This window comes from Rhinolophus ferrumequinum, chromosome 14 (genome assembly GCF_004115265.2).
Source record: "Rhinolophus ferrumequinum isolate MPI-CBG mRhiFer1 chromosome 14, mRhiFer1_v1.p, whole genome shotgun sequence".
Lineage (NCBI taxonomy): Eukaryota > Metazoa > Chordata > Mammalia > Chiroptera > Rhinolophidae > Rhinolophus > Rhinolophus ferrumequinum.
The window spans coordinates 58,179,885-58,199,302 of NC_046297.1; the positions used below are offsets into that span (position 1 = coordinate 58,179,885).

At 41.8% G+C, this 19,418-nt stretch overlaps 1 protein-coding gene across 1 annotated transcript in view; it reads left to right on the forward strand.

The window, feature by feature from the left end:
* DEPTOR (DEP domain containing MTOR interacting protein) overlaps positions 1–19,418 on the forward strand; it is a 141,966-nt gene that overhangs the window by 32,740 nt on the left and 89,808 nt on the right. Inside the window, exons 2-3 of the mRNA XM_033126381.1 lie at positions 6,600–6,778; positions 7,800–7,923. Coding sequence (XP_032982272.1) covers positions 6,600–6,778; positions 7,800–7,923 — 303 coding nt within the window. The remainder of the gene's footprint in view (positions 1–6,599; positions 6,779–7,799; positions 7,924–19,418) is intronic.

Sequence of the window (19,418 nt, forward strand, 5' to 3'; positions counted from 1 at the left end):
TGTTCCTTATTAAAAATGTGGTTGGATCACATCACTTTAATTTTTCTGAGCTCGCTTCCTTATCTATCAAACCAGTGTGCCAGTGCCTTCCTAATTCACAGGGATATCAGTGCGGCTCCCCTCCGATAGTGTGTGGCTCCTTTCAGATGTAAAGTATTACTGTTATTATTTCTGCTAATACTCCATCATGATTTCAAATATAGTGCACGGTTTACAGGAGGACTCAGAATCAAATATACTTCCTTCCTGGGTGTGTTTACCATCTCAATTCATTGCGACGACAAAACACACAGTATGCACGGGACTTTGCTTTGTTCTGACTTGACATTAAAGCTGGAAGGGCTCTGTGTAGAACTGACTTTGTTCCTGATGTACAGAGCCATTGTTTATAGCCCTCCAAAAGGAGTCTTGCTGATGTAACATTTGACATTACCACTGTAGCAGGTGTTTACTGCAGCTTTCTGCAGTGTGTGTGTGTGTGTGTGTGTGTGTGTGTGTGTGGTCTGTGACTAATTCCTTCTGACTCTCCAGAATCACATGTGGTCTGTTTATGTTAACCAATTCTACTTTCTTTCCTTCCTATCGCTGTCTGTATTTGTTCTATTTTTCTGATCAGGCTGGGAGAATTCAAGCATCTTCTTAAAGCAAAACTCCATGAAATATGTATTAGGATCCCATTTCACATGCAAATATAAATATATAGCCATCCATGTAGGTGAACATAATAAAGTTTTGCAAGAATACAGACACAACTATTAATATTGGGTTCCTTCGGGAAGTGGGGTCAAGGAAAATTTCAAATGCATCCCCAAATAAATGCCATGGTGTAGCAAATCCCTATGCATCTGTGCTCTAGCTTCAACAATTACCAATTCGTCATCAGTTACCCAACTTCGTATGACCCATGTTTCAATTTTGTCATCTATCATGAACATATATTATTTTGATCATTTGAAATTTTAATTATAAAATAAATCTAGACATTCAAAGGAAATGCAGTATGTTAGATTTCACTTGTTCCTGTGTTTTTTTTTTCCTCATCCTTTTAGACGTGGGGCCTTGCAAGGGTGGGTGATTATCAGTGATTTTCTCTAAGTTCTCTGATCCCCAGGGACAGCTATTGACTGTTGCACAACATCTGGAAAAGACAAAAGCTTTGGTTTAAAGCACATGTATGTCAGGGCTATGGCCCAAATCACAAGGCTCACACTGTCAGCCCCACTGTTTGGCTTGCTGCGTTTTTTAATTAAGCTGTTTACTTTGGCTGAGATTTATGACGCTGTATTTAAATGAGAATCTGTAGTTTCTGTCTCCCCCTTTGTTCCCTGGTTTCCACAACCTGCTGCAGTTTTCTGCAAGCTATTTTCAAACAACAGTTTCTCCACTTCTTATCAGATGGACGGTACTTTTGTGGGGATTATTAATTAAGGCCCTGCCCTCCCCTCTGTAGTGTTTGTTCTCCTTGGGCTAGAAGAGGAAATCGTCTGATGCAATTTCAGCAGCTGGTTAGCTGGACAGGAATAGAACATTACAGAATCACCTTGACTCCAAAGCCTGTGAGCCAGCTGTCGGAAAGGAATGACGGGAAGGTGGTTTTTGTATTGAAATTCCTTAGCCGGTGGGATTCAAAAGGCAGCTAAAAGAGAGATGGTTATTCTCCCCAGTGGTGCAGTGTGGATTGATTTGACTGCTGTGGATTGATCCTGAGTGCATAGTGTGCACCAGTTGATTGTTTTCACATCAGTGAAGCTCTGTCCCCTACGATGTGCCAGGCACAAGAATGGCAAAAATAAATCAGCAACTCTCCTTTGCTATCCCTGACCTTATTTAGTTGTGATACCGTGGGATGAACACTTTAGTAATGTCATTAAGATAGTATGGGAGAACAAAGGAGAGAAGGTTGTTTTCTGGCTTTGGAAGGCTGGGGAGAGGTGCCTTTCAAACTGAAGAGGAAGTCAAAATTTTTTTTTTTTTTTTGAATGATTGAAGGCAGGAGGAAGGAGCAGAGGCATGGAGGATGAGGGCATGGAAAAAGGCCCAGTGTCCCAACAGCAAGGGGAGGGGAGTGCTTGTGGTTGGGAGGTGAGAGAGGAAACCTGGGGTTAGGGTGGAAAGTCTTTGTAGAGCGTGCTATTCCAGGAGACACACCTTAGAACCTGGATAGGGGAGGTTCTTTGGGGTCCAGAGAATCGAGGCTCAGTCAGCGGACTGCTCTGGTTATTAGTAGGGTGTGCATAGTTTAGAAGAGGAACGGGAAAGCTCTACAGGACCAAGGTGCTCCGAGTTGTCTTTTGCCATCTCATTTCCAACTTCAGGGGCTCTTTCTCCCGCTCTCTCAGCTTGGCTGTGCTGGCTTGCCGGCCTCCTGCGTGGCCCATTTCCGTATGTCTTCTAGTGTGGGGATTTTTAACCTTGGTTCTAGGAGTTCCATGTAGATAGTCAGAAAGATGTGGAGGCTGGACGTGGGAGAACTGAATGGGGAAACCAGGAAATGCTCTGGACGTGGCAGCCATACCCTTTTTGAGCCAGAGCGCCCCACTTTGCTCTGTTTTACACATTGACATCTGGGTAGGTTCTACTTCAAGAACATGTTCCATGGCACAACTAGAGTTTGAGAACTTCAACTCTAGTTTAAATCTTGGAGGGAGCCATTCTGCTTGGCTTCGCTACTTACTGTCACTTGAAGTGGGGAGAAAGAATTTTGTGTTCCTGCTCTCCATGTTGAATTGCCCGGGGGCAGGGGCAGGGGTCTCTTCCAGTCAGTTGTGCCCCATGCAAGGAAAACAGGCAGGGGGAGGGTTGGGGGGGTGCAGGAGGGTGTTGAACCCTGCTTGGGCTGGGGGAGCTGGGGGGGGCAGTTTGACATCAAAGAGCGTGTTGGATGCGGCAGACCATGAAACTGATGGGTCCAGGCAAAATACTGTGTTTCAAGTGTGGCTCATAGCCCCTTGCTCAGCATTTCATGGAGTCTTTCTAGAGAATAGTATTCCAGGAGAGGTTTAGCGAGGCAAAATTTTCATTTTTAATGAGACTCTGAAATACTGCTTACTCTATCCCCTTCTTGGAGATTGTCATACATATACGTGTATTAGAACCCATGAAAACTTGTAAGGGGGTAGGTTTAGTTCAAATAAAAGGAAATACTTTTTTTAAACACACCACACCACACACACACACACACACACACACACACACAGACACACACACACAGGATTAAATGTCTGGAAATTGATTATCCTAGAAGTGAAAGCATACATAGTTTTCTTTATAAAAGACTTAGATCAATTCCGTGTAATACATGGTTACTAAGTTGTGGGGCGGAAACTCCTACTAAGTTAGTGAGGAACCTCCTTACTTTAAAAAAAGAAAAAATGGTTTCATTTCTATTAGTGCCCTTGTACATTCATTTGTTCACCAAATATTTATTAAGTATCCACGGAGCCAGGCAAAACACTTGATTATGTGTTTGCAGTATAAAAATTCTTACCTCTTTATTGGGATACTTTTTCTGGACTGTGCAATTTTCAGTGCTCATTTTTGGAATACTCTGTTTCTGACTAAAAGAGACAAAAAGACGGTAACACAGTTGCTGAACATTTTTAACCCCTGGTAACATGTCTAAAACTATCAAGTTCCCGGCTATCTCCTGGATCCAAAGTTCTTTCCCCTACATCATGCTTCTGCTCAGTTTTCTAAACATGGAAATGTGCCAGGCTCTGGTGGTTCTGAAGGGATTGTGTCTGGTGCTTCCCCCACAGAGCAGAGTAGGAGTCCATGGGAATCAGGCATGCTCAAGCATTAGTACCAAGGTCAATCGGTTGGTTCAGTGGTTAGGGCACGGTGCTCATAACACCAAGGTCGCCGATTCAAGCCCCACATGGGCCAGTGAGCTGTGCCCCGCCCCCACAACTCGATTGAAAAACAACGACTTGACATCCTGGAAAAACACTGTTCCCCAATATCCCCCCCCCCCAATAAAAGAATTAACACCAAGCTCAGGGTTCATAAAAGGACACTAACTGAAAGGTTCTATTCTGTAGTATTTAAAGATAAACATTACCTAATATATTTTTTTTTAAATTGGAAAGTTTACAGGAGCTGAAACTCCTCTTTTGGCTCATCACCTGTTCCTCTTTCACCAAATTATATGGTAGCTTATTCCACATTTCAATTTCTAAATAAATTGGTCTTCATTATTCCTGAATTCCTGACAGACATCACATCTGAGAATTAATGTTTCGCATTCTGCCACTTGGAGCCTGTTAAACAAATTACTCAGGGCCATTGCCACTGAATTCATTACAAGGATTCATGTGTTTTTATGTGAACATGTTTTTATTAGGGCTCATATTTTTTTTAATTAATAATTACAACTTTGCTTTGGTATCATTTGTGGTTTTAACATGACCCACCTCAGGGAGCTGGCATGAGAATGAATGCCAATAAAAGCAGTTCAAACTAAGCCTAGCACATAGTAAGGGCTCAAATGCTATTTTTATCTTTATTAATGAGTTTTGTGACAGTGTGAGGAGGTAATCAAGGTGGCTACCATTTTCCCCATTTTCCCAATGAGACTCTGATGCTCAGAAATTTGATCGTCTGGAATTACTCACCGTGTCAGGAAGAGAGCCAAGTCTTCCTATCCTAGTCCTTTCTTCATAACTGACCTTTTGGGGTTTTGCATTTCTTTCTTTTTTTATTTATTAAAAAATGTTTTTGTTTGTTTTTCAATTACTGTTGACATGCGATATTATTTTAGTTGCCGTTGTACAGCATAGTGGTTAGACATTTGTGGTTTAGTCTTTCACCATCTTGCGGGGGATGCAAACACCTGTGTCACAGCAGTTAGTTGAATCAGCATGTGTGGCGCTGCTTAGTGCAATGCTCGGTATATAGTAGGGACTCCTTCAGAATGGTTCTTTTCTTTCGACGCAGTTCGCAGCTGTTAGGACGCTGGCATTTCTCCCCTTCTCTCCTTTCCCCCTGCTGATGCCCCAGCTGAGCCTTTCCTCCCCAGACTCCTCAGGAGACTTCAGTTTTCGACAGTTGTTTGTCTTCATCAGTCCAGGCTGCCGTAACCAAGTACCACAGCCGGAGTGGCTTAAACAACAGCAATTTCCTCTCTCAGAGAATTCTGGAGGATAGAAATCTGAGATCAAGGTGTTGGCCGGGTGGTTTTTTTCCCCCGAATTCTTTCTCCTTGACTTGGAGATGGCTATCTTCTCCCTGTGTCTTCACACGGTCTTTCCTTTGTGTGTGTCTGGGTCCTGTGCTCTTCAGATAAAGTCAGTAGTCATATTGGACTAGGGCCCACTCCAGTAACCCCATTTCCATTTAATTGCCTTTTAAAAGATCTCATCTTCACATATAGTCACATTGTGTGGTACCAGGGGTGTGGGCCTTGATTTATGAATTTTAGGGGAACACCGTTCAGCCTATAACAGTGTCTCGCAAGGAAGCGAAGCTTAGCTTCAGAGCTCCAGCCCAGGCGGTTCCCTACACACAATTGCAACCCTTGGGATCGCAAGGTCCGCTGAAGACAAATGGAAGAAACTTTTTTTTTTTCTCTTAAAAGCGAGTTTAAGATTCTTAGGGAAAAAATCAGAGTTCTGAAGGGAATAAGGGAAGGCTCTGTGTCAACCACTTTTCCCTATGATCATCCATCAGCCTGTAAAGAAATTGTATTTGTCCAAAAGCTTTACTCCATCTTTCCTGGACTTTTTGCTTATCCCTCCCTAGCTAGAGGCAGCATGATGTGGCCATTGGAAAACTGGACTCAGAAGTGAGTCCATCAGGGTTCAAATGTCTTTCACTACTTGTTAACTGTGTGGTCTTAGGCAAGTCACTGTATGTCTCTGAGGCCTCAGTTCTTTTTATTGTAAAAAAAAAAAATGAGAGCAAGAGCGAGAGAGCGCGAGAGAGAAATCAATAGTAACTTCTGACGAAGTTGCTGTGAATATTAAGTGATTCCATCAATATAACATGCTCACATCAGCTGCTGGTGCCCAGTAAGCCTCACAAAAGGATTGACTGTTGTTGCCTGTCTGTAAACGAGGCCTGCAAAAGTAAGGATCTTTGTGTATTTTCCGATGTGTTTGTCTCTAATGCCTAAAAGTGCCTAATAGGCAGGTAATAGACACTCATTCGTATTTGTCATAGGAATGAATTCATGCAAATATGGTGGACCCTGAGCATCTGTGATGAAGAGGAAGTACCTGGTTTCAGCTGGAGTTTTTGTTTGTTGGTTGATGGAAGCCATAAGCCCACACTGGTAGAGCGACAAAGAGAAGGGATGAGGCAGGGTAGTGGGGAGAGAGCTTTTCTCGGTCTCCCGAGTGGCAGGAAAGCTCTAAGTTGTTTGTGGTTGTTTTTCCCTCCCACTTACCTGGATCACCTCTGTATCTGAGGGTGGAATCACTTTCTAGGGCCTGTTGTGGGTTATGTCACCATGGAAATCACCCACGGACATCAAGATACTTGATGGTGAACGGTGCTCTGGTGTGTTTAGAGCTTCTGTTTTGTCCCTGCTCTCTGGGATTGGCTTAATAATTTGTGTTGTCATCAGAATTCCTGAAGTGACGGCCAAAATGTCTTTCCAGGCTCAGGCTGCATGAAGAAAAGGTTATTAAAGACAGGCGACATCATCTCAAAACCTACCCGAACTGTTTCGTCGCGAAAGAACTGATTGACTGGCTGATTGAACACAAAGAAGCTTCTGATAGAGAGACGGCGATTAAACTCATGCAGAAATTAGCCGACCGGGGCATCGTTCATCACGGTGAGTGACGTGGTGACCGTCACAGTGACTCGAGGGATGAGGCACTACAGCTTCTATTCCGGATACGAACCTGCCATTGACAGAATAAAACTTTTTACTTCGTCTCCTCGGTGGGCCGCTCCTCCCTTCCCTTCCTCCCTCCAAGAGGCACGTGGGTTCATTTCTGTGGACTTCCTTATCCTTTTCTGTCTATGCCTCTCTTAGCCCCATGTATTGTTTTAAATAACTGTAGAGACGCGTGGTGGTTCTTCTGCACACGTTGTTTGGGAGAGTCCTCACAATGATAGTGGACCTCCTGTTTGCTCATTTTCATCGCTACGCATGCCGTGTTTAACTCCGCCGTGATACACTCATCCTTTCTGCGACTGATGGGCATACAGGTTGTGTCCAAGTATTTGCTGTCACTCTTCAAGGGTTCAGTGATCATTCGGGCCCATGTCTCCCTGAAATCCCTAACCCTGGCCAAGAACTCTCACATGCTGTTATTCTCTTGGGCCTGTTGGAATGCCCTTTCTCTTCATTTTGCCCATTTGCTAAGCATTCTTCAGGTCTCCACCTATATGCAGACTCTTCAGAGAAACGTCCATTCCCCAAAGTTAGGGTACTGGGGTCCCAGGTACCCCTTCTTTGGGCTCCCACTGCAGTATCTCACCATTTCTTCCATAGCCCTATCACACCATATTTTAATTACATGTGGCCATCTCTCTCTATCTCGCTCGATTTTATATCCTTTGAGGCTGATGCCTGCCCCAATATCCTGCTCAAGAAGAGTGTGTGGATTGAGTGATTAATTGAATTTCGAGACATTTTTTATAGATAATGAGGATGATACCTAATAATATGAACACTTATTCTGTTCGCGCTACTGTGCTGAGTACTATACACGTATTACATCATATAGTCAGTCATGTGCTTGAGAAATCAGGGAGAAAAACAAACCTTAATTCGCAACTGAGTTTGATTGCTTAAATAATAAGTATTCTTTTTTCTTATTTGTCTTTCTCTGTATATTGTGTTTCAGTGTGTGATGAGCACAAGGAATTCAAGGACGTCAAGCTCTTCTACCGCTTTAGAAAGGATGACGGCACCTTCCCTTTGGACAATGAGGTGAAGGCCTTCATGAGAGGACAGAGGCTCTATGAGAAGTATGTGGCACCTGAAATTCCCCAGTGTACTCTCAACGTGTAGAGAGAAGCAGGGCTATTTTAGTCTTTTATCATTTTGACTTCAGCCTGGCTCTTCCATGTGGGGTAGTTACATAACTGTTCCTTTAATAATGAGAAAACTTCCTCACTCGTTTGCTTCTCTCCGTGCCAGAAATTAAGTCATGAGATTCTTAATAAAGAATTTACTTAAATAGTATTTTTTATATTTAGGTCGATTTAACACAACCCCAGAAGTAAAAATAAAAGGCTGGAAGCTTGATGTTTGCCATCAAATGATGCAGTGGCTCTTTCTCTTTTAAATGCTGCTGTGTAACTTGGAGGTTTAGTCTTATGAACGGCTAGAGACACGGTGTCAAAGACAGAGGAAGTTCAAGTTCAGATCAAAAGATGAGTAATTAGAAAACTTCAGATAGTAGGATGGTCTCAGAGAAAGAATCTCTGAGCCCTTTGGAAGAGAATTTGGTTGGTGCGTCTTGAATCTCTCCAGGGGTCTGTCTCTGAGCTGATCTGCTATTTCTGTGCTCCCTTTCCCGTCCTTCCTTGTTTGTTTTTTACCCCCAGGGCAACCATTAAAGAAAGTTGTGCAGGAGCAATGGCACCCCCTCCTTAGCTGTGGCTGCCTTTATAAACAGAGGCATGTAAAAAAATAAAAACAGGCATTTATCGTATAGAAGAGCCTACTGCATGATGGATGGATTGGTGCCTGGGGAAGATGGGCCCAGGTGGTCAGATTAAGTAGCAGGATGGTTAAGAGGCAGACAGTGTTTGAGTTCTAGCCCTGTCACCTTACCTTTGTAAACCCTAGTGTCCTTTTTTATGACCTGGGAGTGGTACTAGCACCTACCTCCTACGTGTAGTGCTGTTGTGGAAATTAAAAGAACAAACTGTGTCATGTACTAAGTATTCAGCTCAGTAACTCTGGTATGTTGTCAGACCTCACTGATGAAAACCATTTCAGATTTAACACGATATGGATGACCACCCTCCATTCTGTCTCTCCTGTGCTCTGCCTCTGTCCTAATTTTCTATTCACCTCTGTTTCTGGAGCTGGTATTGTCCAACCACTTAAGGTCCAATATGTACTAGATCTCCTATCACTTGCTTTCCATATCAAAGTATAGGAAAAAACCCCATCTCTCTGACTCACATGAATTTGAGTGGAAGGGATCCATCAACACTTCCATTTGTCTATTTGAGTGTATATACATGTTTTGTTGCTGTTTTCTTTTACTTTCTTAGTTCTTTTTAGAAAATTCTAGATGGTCTTAGGTATTTGCCATGGTGGTCCCTTCAAACTATAAGATTCTATGTTGTCAAAGCACACTTCTCATTTCCATGGAAGGAAGCTGGGGAGTTCTCTAACCCTTTTCTCTAGCTACAGTTTATCTCTGGGTAACCACACTGTGGGGGTTAGGATTAGCAATAACTGAAAATGTCTGGTAGAGAACTGTTTTGCTAATGGGATGGGTGCAATGGCAAGACAAAAATAAGAAAAGTTGAAAGAACATTGTCATACCTTCTGTAAAACAGACTTCAACTCTAGCCCCACCTTCTGTTGCTTCTCCCCTTATACCTTATGGGCTGTTCGCACTGAACTATGTCACCAGCCAATGCTCCTCTCGGCCTTCTGGCCATGTATCAATTCACGAATTATACAAGAAAAATGTACTGAGCCCTTACCACACGCCAAGCACAGCTGTAGGCATTGGAAATGTGTCCTGAACCACAGGTGGACAAAGCCTCTGCCCCCATCATTTTAATTAAAGAGAGAGGCATTAAATGGATAACACACAAAGAGGAATGTGGTAGAATACAGGTGGTTTTCAGTGCTAGAAATAAAAATAGACTTACTGAAGGTCGTGAAGTATTTTAGATGGGGGAAGGGGCAGGAAAGGTGTCCCCGAAGAGTGATCTTTGAATGAAGTGAGCCTGGAGGATATTTGGTGAAAGAGAGTCTCAGATGGAGGGCACAGCAAGGGTAAAGGCTTGGAAGCAGGAATGTGCCTGGCATATTTTGTGACAGTAAGGAAGCCAGAGTGTCCAGAGGGCAGGAGGAAGTAAGGGGAGAATAGTGGAAGATGAGTTGGGGCCAGATCATATTTGGACCCTCAAGGCCATGATAGGAATTGACGGTATTAAGTATAAAGGGAAGCCATTGGAGAGTAGAGAGCAGAGAAGTGGCATTCTGATGTGCATTTTGCATTTGCTGTTCCCTCTGCCTAGAAGACGCTTCATGCTGCTCTCATCCCTTTCCCTAGTTCGCTCTGACTCTTTCTGGCTTCATGTGCTATATGACCTTTTCTGGGAATCCTTCCATATCCCCTTAGGGCTGAATTAGGTGCCACAACTGTGTGTTTGCCCATCGAAGAGCCGTATTAAGATTCTGTCTTTGTTTACTGCATTAGATCATGAAACTTAAGGGTGGGGACTGCTTTATCCTTTTTTGTATTTCTGATGGTTTCACAGGTGCCTAGCCAATTGCAGATGGTTAGATATTTGCTGAAAAGTATATGAATGAGCTCTTTGATCCCTGGACGAGTTGATCAATATTGCTGGACTTTTTCTGTGTGCAGTTGGTTTTACAGTCAGTAGGGTTCAGTGTCTCAATTTCGAAGTAAATTTATTTCTTCACACTGCTTGTGAAATTAGCACTAGGAAAAGGCATTTAATTAGTACTTGACCTTGCATGAACTAGCTGCCACCTCACAAATCTCACAAAGGTCCCCACTTTTGGTTGCTGGAACATGTGTGGAACAAACTTTGGGGCCTTTGAAATTGATGGTTCAGTTTCCCTATTTGTTCATTTTTGTTTAGTGTAATTATTTTTATGCCTTACACATAATTATTTTTTATGCATTTTCCTTGTTTCCCTGGCCATTTTCCCATGAATCTCAACATGTACTATTAATTTGTAAGTTTTGGATACTTTCTTTAAATAACATTAAGAAATTCATAGTTGGTTTGTTCATAGCTCATCTTTTCAAACACTTTATTTATTTTAGAATTCAAGTTTTTTCCTATATTATTTTATCCAGCTCTCTTATTTAGGATATGTCTAACATTTGTGAAATGTCCTGTAAAATACATATGTTCCTTTTGTTGTTTTCCTTTTAAGAAAATAACAATGGATGATAGTTGTTGGTTGCTAACTGTGTATTAGACATCCTGATTTATCCATTTTATTTAATCATCATAATACCCCCCTAGTCAGATACTATCCATTTTATAGATGAGAAAAATGTGGCAATGTACCTAAGGTCAACTCACTAGTAAAAAAACAGCTAGGATTTGAACCCAAGAGCCCAGAGCCCAAACTTATTGCTCCTAGGCTATTAATAAATCTTTTTTTGTTTCCTTTAGTGGAGATTAAATGAATGAAATCAATGTTGACTGCAAAATGTAGGCTATCTTATAATGTAACATGGAGTTTGTAAATATGGCATTTTCTGTAAAAAATTTATGGAGAATATTCCAGAATTCTAAAGTAGACATTGGCAAAAGAGAGTGAAATGATATCCTTTCATGGTAAATCTAGATGGTGTTCTATAAATGTGATGAAAATAACAATGCCTTTTATTTGTAAATTAAGTTCCTCACAGCTTCCATGAGATATTTTATAGTCAATAATGATATAAAATAGATGGGGCATTGTGGGATGGCGTCTGGGACCCAAAACAGTGAAGTCATTTCTGGGTGATGGTGCTATAGTTTAAGAGGAACAGGGTCTCACTTGAAACCAGGGTGTCAGGTGTGCAGGTTGCTGTTCTCTCCACAACCTCCCACCAGCTCAGAGGGGCCGGCTGTGTTGTCAGTATTTCCTTTTTGCTCTCCCCTTGTTTGTTTGTTCTGGGTTATTAATAGAACTTGGTGGTTTCTGACTGCGGTTTTGCTGAACCCTGCTGATATTAGGGGCCCCCTGGCTTTCGAACCCGTAATGGTTGGTGTTTCTCAGTCTGCTATTTTCTAGCACAAATCGGGGTCTCAGAACAAAATTCAGTGACTCTGCTACCTCTTAGTCTCTCTCACGCCAGTTGCCGCAACCCAGAGGTACTTGAATGAGTGGTAGTTCAAGGTCAGAAGCTGGCCCTTTTTAGTTGTCCCAATGTGAGGAACTCTCCAGGTGAGCTGGTAACAGGAATCTTCCCGTGTCGTAGGTGAGCGCCGGTGTGGGCTTTGGAGTCACACAGCCCTGGTCTCCAGTTGTAGCCTGTGACCTTGAACAGTCTGTTGAACCTTTCTGAGCTGTGGTCTTAAATGGAGATAAGACTGGGGCCCACTTGGGAAGACAGTTGGAAGAATTAAATAAAATGCAGTCTGTGCAATACTCAGCATAGGGCTTGGCACAGAGTGGTGAGAAGCCCAGAAATATTAGCTGCTGCTATTAGAATAGTAAATAACAATATAAGTAAATGATACCTATGATTCTTATTGTATTATTTTAAAATGTAGCCTAGCATAGTGGTTAAGAGCCTAGGAGCCAGGCTACCTGAGTATGAATCCTGGCTCTGGTCCTTGGGGCATACGGCTTCCCCTCTCTGGGCCTCCATTTGCCCATCAGGTAAATGGAAACATTCACTGTATCGACCTCATAGACTTCTTGTGGGGATTTGAATGAACGAATACATAGAAGCACCCAGGCAAGGCCTGGCTCAGAATATGAGGTATCCTACTGCTCGTCTCCTGCTGCCGGCTTGAAGGGAATAGGAGAGAGATGGTATGTGCTCCTGGATTACGGCCCAGACTTTGTCATTTTGAGGAATTAATCTGAGCATGTCCAGGCCACAGTACACTTCCCTCAACAAACTTTCATCAAACCTTCACTGTGGACTGAAGATATAAAGAAGAAGGTATGACGTCTTTCCAGGAGAAGCTTAAGAGTTTCCCACTTAATGCTGCATGGGCACAGATACCCCCCACACATAGCACGTCAGCCTAGCGTACATTCTTCCAAGCAGTACAAGTGTTAGTTTTCAGGTAAAGCCTTTCTAAGCAGGGTAACTATCCGTAACTGGAACAACACGGAATCTGTCTACCCTGTTTTCACATGGCAGAAGATATTTGGGGTGCATGTACCAACCTATAAAACTTGATTACCTTTCAGCAGTTAACAAAATCTCTCTCTCTCTCTCTCTCTCTCTCTCTCTCTCTCTCTCTCTCTCTCTCTCTCTCTCTCTCCCCACACACACACATCTCATTGTGGTTTTAATGTGCATTTAAAATAGATCTCTTTTAAGAAAAAGTTGAACTCAGGATTATCAGGTGTGCTCTATACTGTTAAACAGAATTAGCTGTAAAAGACAATATGAGTTTGAGGTACAATTTGGACTTTCCTTACTAAAACTACTAGTTGAAATGTACATTTCATATGAACCTTCATTTCATCTTCAGACACATAGAGGAGACTTGTCATTTCTAACTTAACCTCAGTCTTAATATGGAGTTAAAAACTTTCTAGGTCTGGTTCATAAAAACATTAGTTTAGTTTTTCATCTAAAAGGCCTTTGGTTTTCTCAACAGCAGGAGTTTCTCTCTCCAGCCACTAGCAGTCTATTTATTCTGCCTCTGAGTGTTGACCTGATTGAAGAATTGATTTAAATGCCTGTATGCGATTCGATCTCTGTTGAGTTCTCACTGCTTCCTTTATATCTTCTTGTCCATAGGACTGAAGAGAAATAAAAGGGGGAAACTGTATGTAAAGGGCTAAAGCCCTTTTGTGTGTTTAATCTTATCAGAGGTTTCTCTACCCTGTGCCCCTGGGATCGTTTTCCTGCTCCCTCCCAGTGCCTGGCACAATAAATATTTGCCGAAGGAACAAAGGCCTCTGTGGGCTGTGATTGGGGTGAGCTGCTGAGCTTGTACCATGAAAGAGCTACAGGGAGCTTGCTTTTAATGACAAGGAGCAATAACCAGACGTTTACCTTGTCCTGCCTCTTCAGAGTTTACAAAGCATCTTATATATCAACACGTTTGATTCTCTGTACAACTCTGTGAGTTATACCCAGTAGGCACAATTAATCCCACTGTAGAGATGGGGGACATGAGCTAGAGAGAAGTTGAATGACTGATGTCACCCTAAATCATCAAGCTGGAGTAAGAGAAAAAAGTCTCCAAGCATTTGACTTCATCGCGTTCCATCTCGGGTGTAGACATGCTTTTCAAACTGCTATCCTGAGTTCTGTAAATTGATTCAAATTTGGTGTTCAAACTATGTTTTAATTATTTTTCCAAGTTTACTAAAAATACTTTCTAATATAACTATTATGCACAACATTTTCATTGTTTACTTGTGCTGCCCAATTAATTAGTAACTTCATAGAATCTTAGACTAAACATTTCCTATTTCCTGCCTTCTTGGTTTATGTGGAGAGTGTCCAAAGATTGCAATGTAAGTGGGTTAAAGTTGTTACCTTTTGCAACTGCTTGACTTTGATACAACTGTATCAAAGGGTTGACTTTGATACAGTATAACTAATGTCAAGAACTGTTAAGAGTCTTGGGATTTTACCCTACTTGCAAGCCAACAAGTTTGCTTGCCACCATTTCATGGGTGCTGGCAGAAGACATGAGACCCCTGGGTTAGGGACAAAGAACAATTTATTATCTTCAGCAGCAGTAATAACTAAACTATCATCATTTTCTGGAACCAGTTTCCCACGCCTTAGTTCCCACAGAATAGCATAGCAAGGTCTAGATGATACTGGCCTGGGTTGGGTTATAGAAGAGGAATCCCAAGCCTGTGGAACCTGAATCTTTTGTAACAGTCTTCAAGCAAACCTGCTCTCTGGCCCAGAGGCAGACATTATTTCTGTTATACTGGACAGTAAGCAACTCTGCCCTTCTGCTCTGAAAGGAGGCACTGCCTTTATCTTCCAAATCTTCATTATGCAAACTTTCTTGAAAAGATAGAACATAAGTTGTCAGTGGTTCTGCTTAATAGGTAGGAAGAGATGTGAGAGACCCATGGAGAATTATCTCCAAACAACTAAAACAAAAGGCATCAATTAACTGGATTTTGTAGTTGATCATGGGGGGAAACTATTATTCTCCCCACTTCTCTTATTTCTCTCTCTATTTTTTTTGTGTTAATCAAAACTATCTTAAAGATTTCACTGTTTAACTTTTCTAAGTAAATTTTGTTATAAACATGAAACTGAAAACGAATTTTCTAAAGGATTTTATTTGAGAAAAGAAGGTAGTTGTTTAAAAGTTTTGAAACTATGCTATTTTTAAAGGGCCCCCATCTCTCTCTTTTTTTAAATTAAAGTTTATTGGGGTGGCAATGGTTAGTAAAGTTACATAGGTTTCAGGTGTACAATTCTGTAATACGTCATGTATATATCACATTGTGTGTTCACCACCCGGAGTCAGTTCTCTTTCCATCACCATATATTTGATCCCATTTACCCTCATCCACCACCCTCTCCTTTCCCCCGAAGCGTCCCCATCTCTTCTCACAGGATGTTTAACAGCAACTTTGGAACAAACATTTAAATGGTTTCATTATATGTGCCGCTGTGTGTAGAGTGATGGGAACTTTTTGAGCTAGAACTACATCCTTCTTGGATACCCCTAAGAATCTCCTTCCTTCTTTATTTCTTTCCTTTTTTTTTTTTTAAAGTTTCTTTGTAGCAGGCCATGCAAAATGACAGAGTTTTGCCTGATGGGTGATTAAAATACTTAATAATTTGCCCATCAGGAGTCCTAAACTGGAGAGAGTACATGAAACAAGCCTGTTGTTTTGTTAAGAAAACAAAATTCAACTGAGTAAATTTGAAGATCTAATCATTCCGCTTTATTAAGTGATTCAGAATCCGGCAGCATCCAGTCTAGTAACTAGACGGGAGCTCCGAAGATTGCACAAAATGGAAGGTTTTTATAGGAAGAAGTGGGGACAAGCGAGCTAATAGTGAAAGAAAAGAAAGGATTTGGGAGGGGGGGCAGGACATCTCTTTGGGGGAAGAAGAGGGGCAGGGTTTTTATCACGTAGATTATCTCTTCTTTCTATGGAGGATGGAGAGGGCCCACGTGACAGATTATCTTACTGGTTCTTGACCAGAAAATTCCATACAGGTTGATTAAGATTATGTTTCTGGGAAAGGTTGAAACTGCCATTAGGTGAGGTATTTAATCTAGGTTTGGGGCCTGTGGTTTTTGTTTTTTTTGTTTTCTTTAACAGGAGCTGAAGAGACAGTAGATTAATTAAGCCTGAAGATGCTGATGTTAATGGTGAAAGCAGCAAACATATTGCATTATTGGTACCTGCTTATATCAAGCATTTTACATATGTTGTCTTATTAAAGCCTCATTATAAACCAATGGGATAAATACTGTTATTTTTCCCTTTGGCAAATAAGGAAATTGAGGCTAGAGAGGGGAGTTAACTGGCTTGCCTTCACACAGCCAGAAAACACGTGGAACATTTCAAACCCTGGTTTCCAGCTCCAGAGCCCAAGATCTTAACTGTTTTTCCGTTTGTGGCGTCTACTTTGCACAGATTCTATAGCTTCAATGCAAGGCGACAGCAGTAATGAATACCACCAAATAATGGTAAACAATACACAGCTTACTAGAGTTTTAAATGGGTCTGAAAAAAGTGTTCGTCTCCTGGCTCATACCAAGTCCTTGAGTCTGGTTCTGGAAACCACATTGTCCTCCCTGTTTTTTGGCAATGCCACCTTCCCCATCCTATATAATAAATGGCAATGCTATTAGAGCTTTGTTCACACGCAGAGCAGGTAACGGGACAGCTGTGCTTGTCAGACGTCTTCTGCCCTAGATTGTCGTCTGCAGATTTCTAGCTCTGGCTGATTATTTAGAAATGATGAGGTAAAGGTGAACAGGTTTCTGCTCCGACAGTAGACTGGATTCATTGATGGAGATTGGCTGTACTACTTACTTCTGCCCAATTCTCCTAATCCTGTGTAATCGCAGTACGACCAACCAAGTCTCTGTAACACTGACTTTGCCAATCGATCTCTGTAGTTTACTTTTCAGTTTGGTAGTACCATTTAAGATTTCTGGAGTTGGAGAGGCATGTGTCAGAGTTCTTTCCCTGCCACTTGTTGAGACATGTCAGCCTTCTCGAGCCTGATTTCCATCTGTGAAACGGGAAGAAAATGCATAATTCACAGACTTGTTGTAAGGACCAGAGACCAAGTTCAGTGGAGTCTCATCTCATGCAGGACGCGTTCTATTTCTAATATGTGAGGGAAAATACCTACAGTCAAAGTATCTTTGTGTTACCCGAGTTGTGTACAAAACATATGCCTCTATATGCTAGAGGTATATTCAGCGTGATGAGATGCTCAGCCATTATGCAGAGCGTTTCTGTTTGTCCTCCATATCCATTCTCCACCCTTTTCCAACCTGCTGTGGGCTCAGGAGGCTGACGTAATACGGACTGCATCAACAGGCTCCATTGCTATTGGCTGGTCAGGGGGAAGCACTAGTAGAAAGGAGGTAGGAGGGAGGAGAGTGAGGTCGGACATTTCTTTCTCTGCTCCCTCCCAGCTATTGAAGGCCACAGCTCCTGTCAGGCAGCCTTTTCCTTACCTGTATCTGGTTTAGGTTCTGAAAACTGCCCTCTCTCCCTAAGCCTAAAGTTAGTGATCTCAGCCAGCAGCCTGCTAGCCTGGGAGCTTCACCATCCCTTTGATGGTGAAGCTTTCCATAGCTTTATTATTATCATCATCATTATTATTATTATTATTATTATTGTTATTATTGTTGTTACAAACTACCTTTTATTAGCCCATGTGCACATTCTTACAGTTTCCTGCTGAGACCCTGATGGATAGAACCTGTGAGGCCCACCTGGAAACTGAAAGGAGTTGTTGGACCAATATGGAGTATGGTTGGATGACGAATGAATTATTTTGGCTCCCTTTCTGCTCCCGCATCACCTTGGGTCCTAGCCCAGCAAACATAGCAGCCGTATCTCCAAGGTGATTGTGTTTGACATTTCAGTTTCTCCAGACACTCTCTGGGGTCATGCAGCTTGAGGCCACACCCAGCTTTGGAGCCTCAATGTCCAGCATCTCGCATGGACCCAAGAAATGCTGGTTGAAGAGACGAATAGATAAATGAACACATGGTCATTATTTAGGAAAGAAGTCAATGGGCAGCCCCTTTCTTTCCTAACCTGTGGAAGATTCAAATGTGAGAAAAACCAGTAGTAGATATTTGCCATTCTAAGATCACTCTGATCCCATTTACTCATTGTAGGTTCTGATCAAAATCATTGAAAAGATACGAAGAATAATCATCGCCATCATTTATTGAGCACTTCCGGGCTCTGGGCACCGTCCTACGTATTTTCATGCATTATTTAAGTGAATTCTTCCTACACTTCTAAGAGGGAGAGATTTTTACCATCAATTTACAGGTAAGGAAAGTGAACTTGAGATAGGCTACATAACATGCTTTAAAACTCCTGTTGCGCAGGAGTGCGCCTGGCCAAAAGTTACCCATAGTGCAGGCTCTCCACTTTTCCCACAGTTGGCATTAAAACTTAAAAAACTTCCTGGAGTGAACCTGTAGAAATTGAAAATCATACAGAGCATTCTTTGAATTCAATGACTGGTTTACGGCAAGTGTCATTTTTATTCCATCTGGAAGAGATTAAGAACCCAGAGTCTTTTCTAGAGGAAATAGCTCTTGTTTGTTTTTAAATGTTGAGATTCTAGAGTGAATGGATCAAGGGGGTTGGTGCAGCCTGAGGTTATGCCAAGGGAGACAAAGGTGAAAAAAAGAAATACACAGTAGAAGAGGGGGCAGGCCCTTCTAAGAGGCAGGAATGGAAACAAAGTAAAAGTAAATTGTGTAGGAGTGACAGCAGTGGAAGGCATGGCTGGGAGTTTTCCAGGGAGGAGGGTATTTCTTCTTCCCGTTATTCCCAGGCTTTGTGTTGGGGTTCCCGGGGTGGCTGGCTTTGTCTTTAAATGCAGAGATGATTCCCCAGGAGGTATAGTTCCTTTGTTGTTTTTCTTGTTTTGTTTGCTAAACGAAAACAACTCTACTTAAGGTTTCTTCACACAGAGCTGGGGAGTGTAAGCAAAGGCATTGTTCCACCAAATGAAAAGAAGCACCACATTGACAAAAGGCATTAATTAATTTCAGGGCCCCTAACAAAAGACCCGAGAGAAAGACAATCCAGATAACATTTTTGACTTTATTAGTGAAATTTGTTGAAGTGTAATATATATAAAATACCCTTACCAGAAGCCTGCAGCTCAAATTGTCACACCCTGAAAAATTATGGAACTACCACCCAAATAGTATTTTTTTAAAATTGTCCTCTGTATTGTACTGTAATTTAATATCCTAAGTAAAATTAACTTTTGTGTCAGTGTTAGCATTCTCTAGAATGTAAAATGTCCTTTTAAGTAATTGAACTCTTTGGCTTTTTTTTTTTTTTTTTAATGTTTCACCTGTCTCTTGAATGGCAATGGATTCTTCTGGCTGGTTTGTACTGT